Genomic DNA, 18,730 nt, shown 5'->3' with positions numbered 1-18,730 from the left:
GAGTTTGAATTATGTTCACTGTACTGCCATGGCAAAGAGTGAAATATATGTAATGCGCTCTAGAAATGTTACCATCCAAAAAGATTGTATTGAGGTGCCTAACAGATAAACTTTCAAATGACAAGGATATCTTCTTTTCTTAAGGTGCTCATGGTAAAAGTGTTACTTTGATATGGATGACCCCTTGATTACAAGGCGTACAATATTTCTCTTCTGCCCCTGCCCTCAGGACAAGCTATCTTGTGGTATTGACATATGCAGTTAAGTCGCATTGGACTTTATACAAACATAATTATGACAATTCTGACCTATATACTATTAATTCAGAGCACTCCATGACAAAGTCACTTTTCCTAGGTGTCTCACCTTGAATGTTTCCCATGGCTCATGCCTTTTTATTATCTTGCCTTGCATTGACTGATATATCTGACAATAACTGTTTAAGAAACCTTTTAAAATGACTTTCATATATGTTTACATTTGGGATAGTGTTAAAGAATGTCTTTATTATTCCATAGATACAACTCATCTCTCCACTTTAAAATGCTAACTTCTGATATGTGTCATAATCTTATGCATTTTGCTTCTTTCAGAAGGAATATGTAATAATATCATAGCTATGGTTTAGAGTAATCTCAGGTACGATGCAAAATTTATTCCACTTTCTTAGTATAGAGAGCATGAGTGGATTATTTAAATCATCCATTTATTCTATAGAAACGTACTGACCCCCTCCACCCTGTGTGGCCCTGTGGTAGGTGCTGTGTGTGAACAGATACCAAGAAGAACATGAAATCATCCCTGCCTCAATCAAGACACTGGCACCTGCAAAGAGGAGTCAAGGTATATACATTATTAGCTAGAATATAATGGTTGCAGAAATTCATCTGAGGTGTATCACTACTGAGAAGTAGTTTTGTTAAGTATAGTTGGACAAATTGGCATGGTGGAAAAAATAGGATTAATAACAAACAGTTATTAAGTGTCTATAATGTGTTAGGTATGGTGCTAATTCCAGAGATATAGTTTCTCCCAGAGCTTATATTCTAACTGGGAAAGAAGTAAGCTATAAGGGACTGGGAATAAATATTCAAAGTTATGAAAAGCAAGGACCTACAGCCAAAATTACTCTATCCAGTAAAGGTATCATTTAGAATTGAAGAACAGATAAAGAACTTTCCAGACAAGAAAAAGTTAAGGAGTACATCATAACCAAACCCTCATTATATAAAATGTAAAAGGGTCTTCTTTAAGAAGAAGTAGAATAAGATAAAAAATATCAACAATAAAATGGCAATAAATACATATCTATCAACAATTGAATCTAAAAAACAAAATAAACAAAAAAGCAGAACAGAAACAGAATTGCAGATACAGAGAATATTTTGGCGGTTTACAGATGAGGATCAAGTTCAGGTGATAGGCCAAAAAGGTTAAGGGATTAAGAAGTACAAATTGTTTGATATCTGGTGTTGTGATTCCTCCTGCTGTGTTCTTCTGTCTCAAGATTGCTTTTGCTATTTGGGGTCTTTTTTGGTTCCATATGAATTTATGGAGTATTTGTTCTAGGTCTGTGAAATATGTCATTGGTATTTTAATAGGGATTACATTGAATCTGTAAATTGCTTTGGGTAGTATGGCCATTTTGATGATGTTGATTCTTCCCATCCAAGAACATAGTATTTACTTTCATTTATTTGTTTCTTCCTTAATTTCTTTCTTCAATGTTATGTAATTTTCAGAGTACAGGTCTTTTATCTCTTTGGTTAAGTTTACTCCTAGGTACTTTATTTTTCTTGTTGCTATAGTAAATGGTATTTTCTTTTTTGTCTCTGTCTATGATATTTTATTGTTGGTGAACAGAAATGCCTTAGATTTCTGTATATTTATTTTGTACCCTGCGATTTTGCCAAATTCACTTATTATATCGAGTAGTTTTTTAGTGGAGTTTATAGGATTTTCTAGGTATACTATCATGGCATCTGCATATAATGAAAGTTTTACTTCCTCTTTTCCAGTTTGGATGCCTTTTATTTCTTTTTCTTGTCTGATTGCTGTGGCTAGGACTTCCAACACTATGTTGAAAAGGAGTGGAGAGAGTGGACAACCTTGTCTAGTTCCTGAGTTCAGGGGGAATGCTTTCAGTTTTTGTCCATTGAGTATGATGTTGGCCTCAGGCTTCTCATACATAGCCTTAATTATGTTAAGGTATGCTCCCTCTTTTCCCATTTTGCTGAGTGTTTTCATCATAAATGGGTGTTGTACTTTATCAAATGCTTTTTCTGCATCTATTGATATGGTCTGGTACTGGCATAAGAACAGACATATGGATCAGTGGAACAGAATAGAGAGTTCAGAAATAAACCCAGGCCTCTATGATCAACTAATATTTGATAAAGGAGGAAGGAACATAAAATGGAGTGAGAAGAGCCTCGTTAACAAATGGTGCTGGGAGAACTGGATAGGGACCTGCAAAAAAATGAAACTAGACCACCAACTTACACCACACACGAGAATAAACTCAAGATGGATCAAAGACTTCAATGTAAGCCGTGACACCATAAAAGTCCTAGAGGAAAACATAGGCAAGAAAATATCAGATATCTCACGTAACAATCTCTTCACGGATAGATCTCCTAAAGCAAGAGAAATAAAGGAAAAATAAATAAATGGGATTACATCAAACTAAAGAGTTTCTGCTCAGCAAAAGAAAACATCAGCAAGATGAAAAGGAAACCAACCATATGGGAAAACATATTTGCCAATGACATCACAGACAGGGGACTGATTTCCAAAATATATAAAGAGCTTATACGACTCAACATCAAGGAAACAAATAACCCAATTAAAAAATGGGCAAAGGGCCTGAACAAACACTTCTCCGAAGAGGACATACAGAAGGTCCATAGACACATGAAAAAATGCTCAACATCATTAGCCATCAGGGAGATGCAAATAAAAACCACAAGGAGATACCATTTTACACCAGTCAGAATGGCGATCATCAACAAATCAACAAGCAACAAGTGCTGGCGAGGATGCGGAGAAACGGGAACCCTGCACTGTTGGTGGGAATGCAGACTGGTGCAGCCACTGTGGAGAACAGTATGGAATTACCTCAAAAGATTAAAAATGGAACTGCCTTTTGAACCAGCGACTCCACTACTAGGATTATACCCGAAGAATCTTGAAACCCCAATTCAAAAGAACTTATGCACCCCTATGTTCATAGCAGCCCTGTTTACAATAGCTACGTGCTGGAAAGAACCTAAGTGCCCATCTGTAGATGAGTGGATCAAAAAACTGTGGTACATTTACACAATGGAATACTATGTAGCAGAAAGAAAGAAGGAACTCCTGCCATTTGCAACAACATGGATGGAACTAGAGAGAATTATGCTTAGTGAAATAAGCCAGGCAAAGAAAGAAAAATACCATATGATATCACCTAATACAGGAAACTAAAGAACAACACAAACAAAGGAACTAAATAGAACAAAGAGCAGAATAGCAGTCGATAGGGGGGAGGGGAGAGGGAGAGAAGGGGCATAAGTAAGGGAAGGGTTTAGTCAAAGAACCCATATAAATCCTGTATAAATGACTCATGGACATGGACAAAGGGGAGGGATATGATTGCGGGAGAGGGGGTGGGTTGGGTGGGGGAGAGAAATTAGGGGAAAAGGGGACAACTGTAACTGAAAAACCAAAAACCAAAAAAAAAAAAAAAAAAAGAGTACAAATTGGTAGTTACAGAATAGTCATGGGGATGTAAAGCATAGCATAGGAAATAGAGTAGCCAAAGAACACATGTGCATGACCCATGGACATGGACAATGGTGTGGAGATTGCCTGAGGTACTGGGCGGAGCTGGCTGGACTGGGGGAAAGGGAAAAACTGGGACAACTGTAATAGCATAATCAATAAAATATAATTTATTGTTAAAAAAGAAAAACAGAAAGTAACATGTTGCTAAAAAATCTACAGTGAACAAAGTTTAGTGTATTATAAGACATCAAAATTAATCACTTCTATGGAGCAGAAAATACAAGAACATAAAATACAGTTATATATTATCTAATATAAACTAAATATTATCACATAAACAAGTAAATGAATTTGTACTTGAATAAATGTCCAGACAATACTTCTGATCTTCCAATGATCCAAGGTGGATAATGTTTAAAAAAAAACTTCATTAAATGTATCATCATTATTAAATATATAAAAATAAACTCTTGATTAGTGGCTATATCATTAGCAAAATAAATGTCTTAGAAGAGTCATAAATCCTTAAAATGTAATTTAAAAAAACATAAAATTAAATCGCTGAAGATACATGCTTTTTCTATTAAACAACAATGGTTAATGTTAGTAAATCACATACTACCAAATTCATTCTTAATGAATTGTTATTCATTAATAAAAATAAACTTATCAGGCAAATAGATGCAGAAATCTTTTTATGTTACGGTCACCCTCTCTTTATAAAACTTCTGAAGCAGATTAGAATTTATATTAAATAGGACTGGTTTTCAACATATATAAATGAACCTGACCAAGTCATAGTTCACTGTTTTAGTCAACTGTAATGTTATATAAAATAACATCCTTCAGGTAGAACTACTACTTAAATTAACTAGAACATTAAAAATAGTATATGGGAAAAGCACCTGTCATTTTCTTATGATTGAAGCTTAATAACTTTCTTGATCCTTTTCCTCTCAGACAGGATTAGATATATACCCCTTAGGTCTCCCTAAGTATCTTGGAAATAACTATATTATTGTATTACCTGAAGTACATTAAAATCATTTAACTATCTTACCTCAGATGCAAACTTATGTTTATATATTCAGTGTCTAAAATTGTGATAGGCACAAAAATGCTGAATTAATAATATTCAATTATATTGATACTTCCATTTAGGGATATCATAAAGAATGTTTTATTTTTAGCAATTGTATTATTTCCATTATTCCAATTTTCTTTGATAAGCAATGTCACATAATTTCAGGTGAAAAGAAAATCCAGTCACAGTTAACAAATAAATATTTGTTCTAGTGGTTTCCTTTTAAAATATTTTTAGTTTATTTAGGACTTTTCTCTGTTCTGCTTCTGTTTAGATTTGTATTGTGTTCTAAAGAAAATATCACCTACATAAAAACAAACACATTTGTTTATACCTTTATGACTTATACTGATTCTGGTAATATTAATTACAAGTTAGTGTTTATTATTTAATAACACATAGATGCCCCATATACAACAGATAAAGAGCCCACTGCTTCAGTAACATCAGTGTAAAGTAACTATCTGAATCAAATACAAACTTTTTATTATTGAACTCTAATTATTCTGCACTTTGGATTTGCTCAGGTGGGCAATTTTCTCACAGAATCCCTTTACTCTTAATCTATTTAAATATTTTCATTATTCTATAATTTTTTGTTTAAGCTACCAAAATCCTAACTTGAAGCCTCACAATTCCAAAATGTTTTCCTTTGTTAATATATGAAGTTTCAAAAATCTTTGTTTTTTAAAGAAGCCTTTCATGATGATGTTAAGAAAACGTTTCAAGGAACAGACTGGCAGTGACCAGAGTGGAGTGGGTAAGGGGAAAAAGAGGGACAGAAGGTGAAGGGTCTAATCAAGGAACTAATATAAATGACCTATGGACATGGACAACAGGGTGGGGATTGACTGTGGGAGAGGGGGGAGGTGGGAAATGGGGGAAAAGTGGGACAACTGTAATAGAAAAACAATAAAAAACAGAAAAGAAAAAGAAAAAGTTTCAGTGCTCTGCAGTGCAAGACTGATTAGTTGCATAGTGTGGGTAAGGGACAAAATTATATATAGCAGGTGTAGCAATGTATAAGTTTCTCTATATCTGTGGGAGTCTCTACAGTATCAACATAGCATTTCACTTCTTTGTAAGCTTCAAATTACAACTTTGTACTATATTTTTCTATAGATATTTATGTTTGAATCATTTGTTTTACTGATATTTTCAGTAAATAAAGTTCAGAAATATTTTTTTTAAATCTTAGAAGTATAAAATGCAATTGCTGTATTTAAGAGGCATTTTTAATGCTGTAATATACAGTGTCTTCCAAGAACAGACACACAGTTGTGTATCAACTGTGGGATAATTTCTAGTGAATCATAATCTATTTCTTAGCACAGATCAGGACTACAATGGTCTATGATATTCTACTTGTGGATGAACTTTATCAATATCCTTGTCTACAATTTTTTTGGCTGTACACTTTTACTTTTAATAGCTTGATGTTTACATCCATTTCTAGAAAAAATCACTTATAAAGAATTACCTTTGTCCTTTTTGGTGAAGAAATCCAGAACCCAAGATGTGCTACTTTTTGGCATGTGGATTATTTTTAGTTAAAAGGCCACTGAAACCCTGCAGGCATAAGAGAAACATCTGCTTCTTCCTTAAAGAATTTACATTGGGTGACTTGCCCATAGTAAGAATTATTACCAAAAATCTCTTTCTAAGAACTTATCTATATGGTGAGGCAGTTATCTTATTACTGGAATCTGTTGTGTTTTGCGGTACCATACCCACCTCTGAAGCTGCCAAGCACCTTACATCATTCCTTAGCTCAGAATATTACATATACCTCATTTTACCTTTCTGTGTGTGAAATTCTCATTTACATGAGGTTCCCATACATAATTATATAACTCAATTTGTTTATTTTCTCTTGTTAACCTATCTTGTATTGATTGAATTTTGCACCAGCAGAAAAGACTAGAGGAAAATTTATTCTTCCCCAACATTAATGTATCATGTACTTTTCTTAATCCCTTGTTTTAATATTTGATATAATAGTCACAGGATCTCTCATTAAAAGGAAAAATCACTTGTTTTTCAAGTTGCTTTTATACAGAGAAAAATATTATTTATAATTATATTGTAGGTTAGAGTACTTAGAGATCTATCTTCATAAAGTGAATGAGAGGAATTCAGATGTCCTTCTTAAATTCAAGTCTAATCAGTGTGGGCAATGGAAAAATTTGAAAAGCAAAATCCTCCAGACTCTTAAGCAGAGAACATTTTCATGATGTCCAGTAAAAAAAGAATTTCTCCAATAAGGCAAAAAACATCATAAGCCATAAAGAAAAAATAAGTAGATTTGAAAAACTCAAACTTTAAAACTCCCATGCCAACATACACACACCACACATACACACACATTAAATTAAAACACAAGATCCTTACTAGGATAAATATTTGCATTATCAGTATTCAGAATATGTAACAAAATCCTATGTATCAATAAGAAAAATCAAAGAAAGTGAATGGGAAATTCAAAGAAAGAAAAACTAAAGTCTATAAATATGGGGGGAGGGGAAAGAGGTTAACAATCAAGGAATTAAAATTAAAGCAAAGAGATTCCTTTTGTATACAGAGTGACCAAATTCAAATAGTGAGAATCTTAGTAATTTTTGCAGACAAACAGAAACTTTTTATACTACTAGTGGAAATGTAAATTAGTAAAAGAATTTCGAGAACAATATTTTCAATATCCAATAAAATTGAGAATATATGTCAACTCTGATGAGCCATTCCTTTTTTAGTACAGACCTTAGAGAAGCCCTTACGTGGGTGCTCCAGGAGATAAGACATGGCTATTCCTGACAGTATCAATTTTTATAGCATAACATTGGAAATAACTTGAATGTCTCAATAGACCACTAGTTAAATAAAAATGGTATACGAGGTCTGTCCAGAAGGTATACAGCCATGTAATATGAAAAAATAGACATTTATTGAAGAATATATGAGATAGAAGGAAAATTGTACATAGCACGATAATTCCTCTGTTACCTTCAAAGTAGGCACCTTAGGATTTTACACAGTTCTCCCAGTCATCATCAGCTGCCCCATCATTTTTCTGAATCTCATTGATGGTCTGAAATCTCTTCCTTTTCAAAGGTGATTTTAGTTTTGGGAAAAGCCAGAAGTCTCAGGGTGCTAAACCTTGGCTGTAGGGGACCACAGTCACGTGGGTAATTTGATGTTTCACCCAAAAATTCTGCACAAGACCTAATGCATGAGTGGGCACATTGTCTTGATGAAGCTGCCAATCACCAGCTGCCCATAGCTCTGGCCTTCTGAATGATCCAAATAGTTTACATGAAGGAATGTTCAAGATTAATGCAAAATTTGATACAGATTTGTTGCTCTACTCACTCATTTGTTGTGCAAGGGCCACACAGTACACATGCTCACTCAGTGGCGTCTACTGATGAGTACAGTGAAGCTGTTATTGTTCACCCATATGCATTCCAGTCCACACTCCTTGGCTGCCAGGTTACATGAATGTTGTGCAAAATTGTTCTCATTATATTAGCAATGACTGGATTTTTTCATACAGATCTTTTATTAGTATTATGGAATACTATTGAGCAATTTATGCAAAATGGACCCAAAGAATACCGTCGTCATCGTTGTCGTCGTCGTCGTTGGCAGCCGTCCGTCTCGAGAGACGATGGTGTAGCTTCTTAAGAGTCTATCTGCACTGCCGAGAATGGCTGTGCAGTCCGACTCGGGAGTGACACGGTATCTGTCTCCTCCCGTGTTGAATCGACATCTTGTGATGACGCTGGAGTGTCCTCTCCAGTGAAGCTGAAGCTACAGAGCCTGGGCAGGGTGATATGGAGGGTCCGCTGTTGCCCATGCAGCAGACCCCCCCTCTCTTCGCAGCTGAAGGGTCCAAGGGAAAGACGGAGTCAATACAGCTTGGCTTCAGGTGCGCCACAGGAGTTGCCGGTGTTGACTACAACGTCAAACCGCCTTAGGGACTCCGGCTCCGGATTTTCTGTCGGGGTTTACTCCCTTAGCCTTTCCCCTGAAGAGGTATGCCGCAAGGCAGCGGAGGTTTTTTGGAGTCAGAGTTTTCCTTCTCTGATGCCAAAGAATACCAAATTTGTGATAATGGTTACATGTGTGAATAAAAAACAAAGGGGCTATGAAATAAACTTGAGAAGTGGGGAGTGGGGCACATGGCAGGCCTGAGCAGCTCAGTGACCAAAAGTAAGCACAAAGGATGGCCTGGTGACAAATTACTAACTGGGCAGGTAGACCATGACAAGTAGCCGCATCCCAGGTCCCACGCCCACAACTCCCTTATGTGATCCTTGTCCGTTGTTTTTATACATCTAGGGGAACATACTTCTGAAATGTCAGAGTAATTTTCTTTTCCGTTCCCCTCAAAGACACAACCAAAGGCACCAGAGCACTAGACCACTACAGAGCAAGACCATGAGACCTCTCATTGCTACCTCGTTCCCCATATGCCATCTCTGGGTACTGTAAATGTTAATAAATTATCCTGTACCCACTAATGTAAAAGAAGCAGGAATGTCTTATATGTACTTTTTATTTTGTCATAGAGATTTTGTGGTTTTACTTTCTCCTGTGCTCTTCATCTACCGCCAATGGATTTTGTATACCTTCCTTACAGTGTCTCCTTTGGTTCTAAATGCATAAAAAGAACTGCAGAAGTGCCATTCTGCAGAGCACTATGTGAGATTTTGCTTGTGGGGATGCCCTCAAGGGTGTTCAAATAAATGTTTATAATTTTTCATGATATGTTTGAATGTTTTTTGATTGACACATGGGAAAGCATGAGAAAAAATGTAACTCTCTTTTGTACTTGATTGAGAAAATTACTGAACTGAGAAATTTTATGCTAAGGGACTTCAACATAACCTATAATATTTTACAGTTATCATTTGGGGTCATAGAAAATTATAAATAAATTGGTACTTTTATTTTTTAGCTATTTTTCTCTATAACTCAACAGAGCTATAATATTATTGTTCTTCAATTTTTTCATAAAAGTATTAGAATGTTTCCTCTACAGTTCAAAATTGAGACAACATGCTATTAAAATTCAAAGATATGGTGCATATCAATTCCGATTTAGTAGAAACTGGTTTTTGATTTAGCCTTTCCATCTGTGTGATATTACCTGGAGCCTTCTAAAGTTTCCTAAAAAACAAATATTTGACTTCTTCCCTAGTATACACTAAATGTGCAATCAGGAGATACAGAAAAGTATAATGAGATCTTCTAAGGCTCATTTATGAATCATAAAAGGCTTGATAGTGTTAAATACCAATTGCAATGCTAAGGAAACATGCAGGGAAGCATTCATGAAGCTGGAAAACCATAGCATCAGGGGTCCTCTTTACAGTAATGTAAAATAAGAGTAGATCTCAACAGACTTCTCACTTTGGCATAGTTGTTTTATAAACTGGAACAAAACTTTTTTTTTGTACTTTTTTAAAACTGTCAAATGATCAAGTATTTGTTTGTTTTTAAAATTTCACAGCACTTAAAGTCATAAAAAGGAGCCTTATTTTTTTAAGAAAGCTTTTATTGACTAATACATTCTCTTACCAAACACAAATGGCAATGATATTAAAACACAAGTTTCTTTAAGCACAAAGGAATTATAAAATCCTTGGCATCACTAAAAGAGCTAAGCTTAAATACATCTTAAAAAGCAACCACCGCTCAGAGTCTAATCTTGGACTTCCAGTCAAGATAGCAGTGTAGGTAAATACAGCTTGCCTCCTCATACAACAACATCAAAATTACCACTAAATTATAGAACAACCAACACACAGAACTGTTAGAAATCGAGCTGAATGGAAGTCTGACAACCACAGAATGAAAGAATCCACATCAATCCAGGCTGGCTGGATGGGCAGAAATGCAGAATGGGCTAGTCCCACATCCACCTGTGGTGGAAAAAAATTCAGGAGGGATATCTCAGGAGTGAGGAGTCTCAGCCCCACACCAGGCCCCCCAACCAAGGTTCTAGTGCCAGGAAGATAAGTACCCATAACTTCTAGCTTCAAAAATCAGCAAGATTGAGTCAGGGGAAGAAACTTCTGGAGTCCCAAGCAGTTCCTCTTAAAGAATCAACACACGAACTTACTCAGACTCACTCTCTCTAAGCTCCAGCACTGGGATAGCATTTGAAAGGCACCAGTGGCATAAAGGAAGGAACTGAGGTGTCTGGCTTAAAGCAAGAGCTGGGAGATAGCTTTCTTCTAGACAGAAAGGGGGGCAGAGGCCATTGTCCCTTTTCTCAACCCTCCCCCAACAGAGTCACAGAGTCAGCAGGTGTGTGCCATCTCTGAGACTCCATCAACCTGGCTAACACTATTTGCCCCATCCTGGAGATCCCCTGAGACTCTGTCCCACCCAACTTACAGGCCTACCCAGCAAAGCTATCATTTAGAATTGAAGGGCAGATAAAGAGCTTCCAAGACAAGAAAAACTAAAGGAGCTCACTAGCACCAGACCATTATTATATGAAATCTTAAAAGGACTTATTTAAGAACAAGAAGATCAGAACTATGGACAATAAAATGGCAACAGATACCTATCAACAACTGCATCTAAAAAAAACAAGCTAAGAAAACATGGATACAAAGATGGTTGCCAGATGCAGGCGGATGTGAGGAAATAGGTGAAGAGGTGAGGAGATTAAGAAGTAAAAATAAGTAGTTACAGAATAGCCATGGGGATGTAAAGTACAGTATAGGAAATGGAGTAGCTAAATAACTTATATGCATGACCCATGGACATGAACAATGGTGTAGGGATTGCCTGAGGGAGTAGGGCTGCTGGGTGGAGGGGAGCAAAGTGGGAAAAATGGGACAACTATAACAGCAAAATCAATAAAATATAATTAAAAACATAAATATTGTTCATTTTTGCTATAATGATAAAACTGCCATTTTTCTCTGATAACATATCACACATATAGTCAATTATTTGTTTTAAATATATGTAATAATTGTTCAATAGTAATTTGGTGAACTAATGAATAGCATTTAATAGCGAAGAAAAAGCAGCGAGAGAAAATATTTGTAACCCTTTGGATAGAGTAACAGTAATAGCAGTAGTGGTTGTAATTAATAATAACAATAATGGCAATAATTACTGGTACTTAGTGTTTCCAATTTGCCAAGCAACACACTAAGACCCATGTAATAAACTCATGTCCTACACAAGAGTCAGCTTCTCAAATATTGTGTGAATTCCTTAAATAGTCAGTTGTACAAGTAAATTTAGTTTCTATAATTGCATACCAGATGAGGTACACAATAGTTTTTTGACTTAAAGTTAGTTCTTTTTAATCAGTAAATCATGAGACCTTTGGTGACATCAGCATAACTGTCCAACAACATTTAAGTTAGTCTTTCTTCATATCACTGTCCTTCCCTTTGCTGTGTCTACTGTACCTATCCCCCAATGCTGCTGTCCCACTGATGTATATGACTAAGTCAAAAATGCCTCCAGTGCTGCCTCACACCCAGATATTAACATTTAGTCCACACCATCATGATATGAGGTATCACCATAACCATTGTACATACGACAAAACTGACCCTAAAACAGCACGAATACCTTTTCCCTGGATACACAGCATCGATGATAGATAGGTAGATAGATAGATAGATAGATAGATAGATAGATAGATAGATAGATAGATAGATAGATAGATAGAAGATGACACCCAAATTCCCACATTTGCATAGTTAAGTTGTAATTGTCGGTCTCTGGAGGATGAGTACTCAGTATTGCCTCACACTTTTTATCAGCATTGTGACACTAGGTCAGAGAAGCCCCAGCAGATCATTGACTTAAGGTGCCTCCAGCTAGGGCTTATTCTGTGTGAAAGATAAAAGGACAAAGAGTTTCAAGTAACAAGGAGGGTCTGTGATTTTAAACCAGAAGTAGTAGTTCTACAGGTGTTCAAAAAATTGGCTCTTTAAAGGAGTGAAATGTTCAGGATAGGCCTGGTAGAGCAGGGGCCCGGCACAGAGCCCTGGAAGTGAACTTTAAACGGGTGACCAGGTGAGAGAGCTAAAGGAGTGCATGAAACACTATGGGTCAGAGGACAATGGAAAATAAATTAAAGGTTAACAGGAGTACTTGGAATTTTATAATGTAATTTTTCAGTATCTCTGCAATGCTTCAAATGGAAAAGCTTTGAGAATACACTGATGATAAAAAAACAAAAAAAGAGTCAACAATAAGGTACAGGCAGATTGCTAAAGGAGAGGCAGGAAGTACATAAAAACAATGAGGCCACAAGAGTTTGTACTAGATTGTTGGGTGTAAAACTGGAATGTAGGGGCAGATCTGAGGTCTATTTTTAAACTGCAGATACAGAGACATTGCATGTTGTTTTAGTAACTCATATATGGATGTTTACAAGCATAAATCTTCCTGAAGTTTTCCACAGCCAAGGCAGACATCACCAAAGGTTAGAAAGTAATTTAACTGCTCTTGTTTTCTTTAAGCAGTCCCATAATAATACATGTTGCTAGCTTATTGCAGCTTAGGTGTTTTCCTCCATGCTGTGGATAAGCCTAGCTGGCTTTATGAATAACATATTCACTACAGTTGTCTCGTAAGCTCATAAATGAGTTATTAGCCATAAGGAATAATGCAACCCAAAGCCACAAGTACAACTTATTACCATGGATGAAATAGCAAGTTTCAGTGAAATCATCTCCACTATGTCAGGTTCAACAGCTAAGCTTGCTTTTAAAAATGAAAAGCCTCATAAAATATTTTATAAAGTATTATAAAAGTGGTATAATTATTTCAGTTCAAGAGGAAAACATGTCACTGTTTATTTCTTTACTTGGTCCTTGAATAGACACTGTTACCGGGGTTATTGAAGGCAACTTAAGAATAAAAGTATTTGGCAAATATGTAGCATATGCTTTAACAAACATGATTCTTGAGTTTAACATTTGGTGTCAATCACTGTGGAACATTTGTGTCATTTTTCCAATACATATTCTGGAATCCAGAACACTTTCTGCAATGGTGTGTGTTTCCTAGTTATTTTCAGTATATTTGAAGCAAATTAATACTACTAAGTGTACACTACAATACCAGGACAATGGATTCAGTAAACTGAAATGGTAAAATAGTACACTTATATAGATTTTAATCATTTTGATGACTCACAAAATTATTAACTTTTATAGCTTCCCAACAAACTTCAAATAGAATGGCCCTGGTTACTTCACTATGATAAAAGTTCACATGATGCTTAGCCTGATGAAAAGACTTTACAGAGTTAAAATATTAAAGTGAATAGGGTATATATATAAAGGAGAAATTGCACAGATTTTTCACTTACTTCATCTATAGGAGGACATATGCTATTAAGATTTCATTAAATGTAAAATAATGAGTTTCTGAGTGATTCTTACGTTTTTAAAAAATGTATTTGAGAAGTGTTGGACTAATGTTTTATAGGATTTAAGCAATGAAAATAAATCTCTTCACATTTAATCTTATATAAAACCAAAATTTGATATACACTATTAAGCAATAAAATAAGTATAAGGAGGTCCAGAAGTATTTTGATTTTTCTTATTTATTTGCTAAAAACACATACTAAGTACTAATATTTAAAAAATTAGGTGCCCCTCTTTTGCTGATATTCTATATATATGTCCCCATTATCTTGCCTATTGCAAATCTAAAAATAAATTTGATTTTCTAGTAATTCCTCCCTATGTTAATCTAATATAAAGATACTATTTACCAGACATAGGTTATTTAGGTAGGAAAGCATTAAAATATTTGAACACCAATGGTTCCAATGTATAAACTTTTTAAAAATACTTAACACCAATTTTATTGACTAAGATTGCACTCAAAATTACTATCAATAGTAACTATAATCCTCACATCTTTCTCACTATTTTAGTTTGTAGTCCTCTACAAGAATATTACTAAACACTGTAGGAGAAATACATAATAAGTAAGAAGACACAAAGTTTGGACTTGTATATTTATTGATTACCTACTAAATATCAGGTACTGCATTAGAAATTTTAGAGAAATAAATCAGAATTATTAATATATTATTCACTCCCTTATACCCTTATTTATGATATTAAACTTTACAATTAATAAAGTATTTTCAGCATACATGAAAATTGTCTATATGTGCTACTTTCACAAGAATTTTCACTTAGGGTACAGTTCGCAGTGTTTAAAAAAATAGCATTATTTTAATTATTTTGTAGATTTATTAGGAATAATTTTATGCTTTGATATTATGAAAAATGTCAAAATAAATTTAAATGTTACAAAACAAAAAGTAAATATAATATTGTAACATTAAAAAATAAGAGTTTATCTCAAATATATGGCTTAACACTACCAAGTAAGAAATTATGAAATAATGTTTTCTTGGCCAAGAAGTGCCTGGTTTATTGAATTAAAAACATAAAATAAATTTTCTATTCTCCTGCCTAAATATGCTTAACATCCTTGCTTTATTTTTACATAATATCTTATTTTATCCTCTTTGAATGTAGATTTCTCCTATCTCTAAAAATAAAAATTATCCTATTCTAGTATAAGAAATTTTTATCATGAAATTTAGATTTGTATCACTCATTCTCTCTCTTAAATAGAAAGTTAGTGTTATAAAGGTGAAAAAGTGTTCATTATTGGAAAACCAAATTCTATTTTACAAAGTAAGAGCTAATACTTCAAGATATTAAAATAACTAAATACTGGTTAATTTAAGACAGACATCTATCTGTAATAGAACGATACACCTCTCTTTGATCTTTATATTTGATGACAAAATAACATATACTTTGAATAATATTGTTGAAAGAAATACACAATTGAAATACATTATTGCTCCTTGACATTATTAACCCCAGATCATCCAAAAAATATTTTTAAGTAAATCTTTTAGCAAGCTACCAAAAGTAATAAATAATGAGAAGAGGGACTTACATGATCAATTAGTTCACGGACCATTCCATTCCATTGTCCATTGGCATCATCCTGGGCTCCATATTTCCCATCCTCCACAAGTCTAATTTCATATGTAAAGCCAAGAATTGTAGATAACTCTCTGAGGAGGTCAATGCAATAGCCCTCAAATCGATCATTCCCATAGAGTGGTTTGTCAGACTTCTTAAACAGAACATAGGGTTCTTCCTGGAAATAGTGAACATAAAGGTAGGAGATATCAGTTAATCATGAAACTTACTATGAGAATTATAGCTTTCCTTAGAAAATTTCACCTTAATTGATTATACAAATCAATTTTATTTTTTCTAATTGTAATTTAGATAGTTTGAGATACTAATAAGGCAGATTTTCAGGAATATTTGTTCTACACAAAAGAATATTTAACTATAATATTTCTCCTTCACTATATAATTAAAACATGATGGTATATATCTTTTCTATATAGTTCATATCACATATAATAAATAATATATAATGTGATATGTTATATACTATATAATACATATAGATATAATATACAATACATATGAATATATTTTCACCATCATTACAATATCCCAATTTAAGTTATTCTATTTATCAATATCTCCTATGCTATTTCAGTGAGATTTATTTGTGAAAGGATAAAATAAAAGTTCTTGCCTAATTACCTACCATATGCTAAGAACTGGAGTGCATTATTTTATATATATTATCACATTTTTTTAATCACCATGAAAATGATAACTATAATATTTAATTACAGGAGAAAAAGTGGTGGCTAATTTTAGAATATATAAAAAACCAGCATTTATCAGGACCTAATGCATTCACCCAAAAACATTTTATAGGCCACCTACTGTGAACCAGCCATCCTCTATAAGAGAAATCCAAGTAATGAAACCCATGATATTGATAAGAAAACCAATAATAAATGCCTAAACAAATAAAACATGTAACTTCAGATGCTGAAAACAGTATGAAAACATAAAACAGGGCAATAGGATACAAACAACTGCAAGATACTTGGCAGGATAAGATGAGATAAGACACAATTTTGCAATATCTGTGGAATCCTTTTTTGAGATGAAAGATGAGGTAAAACTTTTAAAAAGAGAAAGTGTCTAGCCATTTGGAAATCTGAACGAATGGTATTTCAGGCCAAGGTGCAAAAAGCAAATAGCCCTGAGACCAATATGATACTAGACTGTTCCTGGAAGAGGACAACAGCCATCAATGAATAGAATAAGAAAACACAAACAAACAAATAAATAAATAATAAAAACAAACAAAAAAACTACTTATAGATGCAGACAACAGTATGCTTATTAGGATGATATTTACAGTAGTCATTTTTCAAGAAAGGTTAAATAATTTTTTCAGGTCATATGGCTATGAAAAGATAAATAGTTAAGGAGAGGGAAAAAAGATTTTTAACTCAGGTTATTTAAATTCCAGGATTCATAACTTTCCCACTATTTTATGTCACTTTCTATGCTGTGAGATCATTTGTGAAAAGTCCATATATGCTGAATTTTTAAATACAATTATTTCAAACACCTAGAAATCAGAAATGAATCTGTAACTAAACTCAAAGCTAGATATTTAGGTTTACCATAATGTAAAGAAGTGTTAGGATCCTGTCCAACTTTTGTGTACTATGTGATCATATGAAAGCTTTAATCCCCAGAGGTACGCAGAGTACAATGAATGTGACATATATAGTACTCTTCCATCCTTGGGGTTATTATATCCATTTCTCCTCTCCTCTTCCAAACTCCTCTAGTCTTTTAACTTAGATAACATAATTCCATTGATCACAGTTTGAATGCCCTTGTTACATTGAAAAGAGTAATTACTGAGCTAAACAGCTTTCTTGTGCTCAACATTTACATTTCAGGCACATTCACGTCCATTTTTCTGGTTTTCCCACATAATTTTTGAATTATTTTACCATATTATTTACCATGTTGAGTAGTGAGTGATTTATATGTATACCTTCTGAACTAGGCTTGCAAAATTTATATGGCAAGATAGTTATTTAAATTTGCATCAATAGTACAAGACATCACCAGGCAAATAGCAGGCTTACAAATAAAATGTGTAGGGAATTAAATGGAATTGTATTGCTTTGGTCAATTGGGGATAAAAGGGAACTTAAACTTGAATTTTTAAAAATTATGAGAGGTAGATTCCCCTATAGGTTTCTAGGATGGTAACAAATCCTCAGGTCCTAACCCAGGAGCAGAGGGTTAGAGACTTAAGAACAGTGTATTCATCTACAGAAGAAAAGACAGACTGAGAAATTAGGGCTGGTGGATGTGAATCAAAAGAAACATGTTGGTATGACAGATGAACTCTGTTGACCTCATATTTTGTTTTCATCTATTGTATAATTTATAAATAAGTGAATACATATTTTTTAAATTTAAAAGTCACAAACACCAACCTTTTGTCAAGCTCCCTGCACTAATAGCATCATCTAATATTTTCCAAGTACTTACTTTGTGCCAGGCTCTGTTCTGAATGTTTTTCTTGGATTAACTTCTACAACCATATGTAGTCAGTAATATTATTATTTCTATTTTATAGATGCAATGACTGAGGAAAAGGTACTAAGTATTTTGCCTAAGGTTCACAATAGGAAGCACGTGATTCAGGTAGTCAGACTGTTAGACCACTCACCACATTATTATTTCTACATTAAATGATTCCTAGTGATCTTTTCTGAACTCTATGTGAATGCATAATTGCACACAATTCATTAGATAACTTAATGTGTACTGTATGGATTTACCCTGGCTGGTTTGGCTCAGTGGATTGAGCGTTGGCCTGCGAGCTAAGTGTCGCTGGTTCGATCTTCCAGTCAGGGCACATCAGAGAAGGAAAACTCTGATT

At 34.2% G+C, this 18,730-nt stretch overlaps 1 protein-coding gene across 1 annotated transcript in view; it reads right to left on the bottom strand.

Moving 5' to 3' along the window:
* Nucleotides 1-18,730, bottom strand: part of GRIK2 (glutamate ionotropic receptor kainate type subunit 2) — a 432,031-nt gene that overhangs the window by 183,909 nt on the left and 229,392 nt on the right. The window contains exon 12 of the mRNA XM_090280821.1: nt 15,833-16,039. Within this exon, the coding sequence (XP_090136947.1) occupies nt 15,833-16,039 (207 nt within the window). The remainder of the gene's footprint in view (nt 1-15,832; nt 16,040-18,730) is intronic.

This window comes from Furipterus horrens, unplaced genomic scaffold (assembly GCF_987537825.1).
Source record: "Furipterus horrens unplaced genomic scaffold, mFurHor1.1.pri manual_scaffold_6, whole genome shotgun sequence".
NCBI classification, from domain to species: Eukaryota; Metazoa; Chordata; class Mammalia; order Chiroptera; family Furipteridae; genus Furipterus; species Furipterus horrens.
The sequence above is the reverse complement of the archived record's forward strand: the minus strand, read 5'-3'. Positions and strand labels throughout refer to the sequence as shown.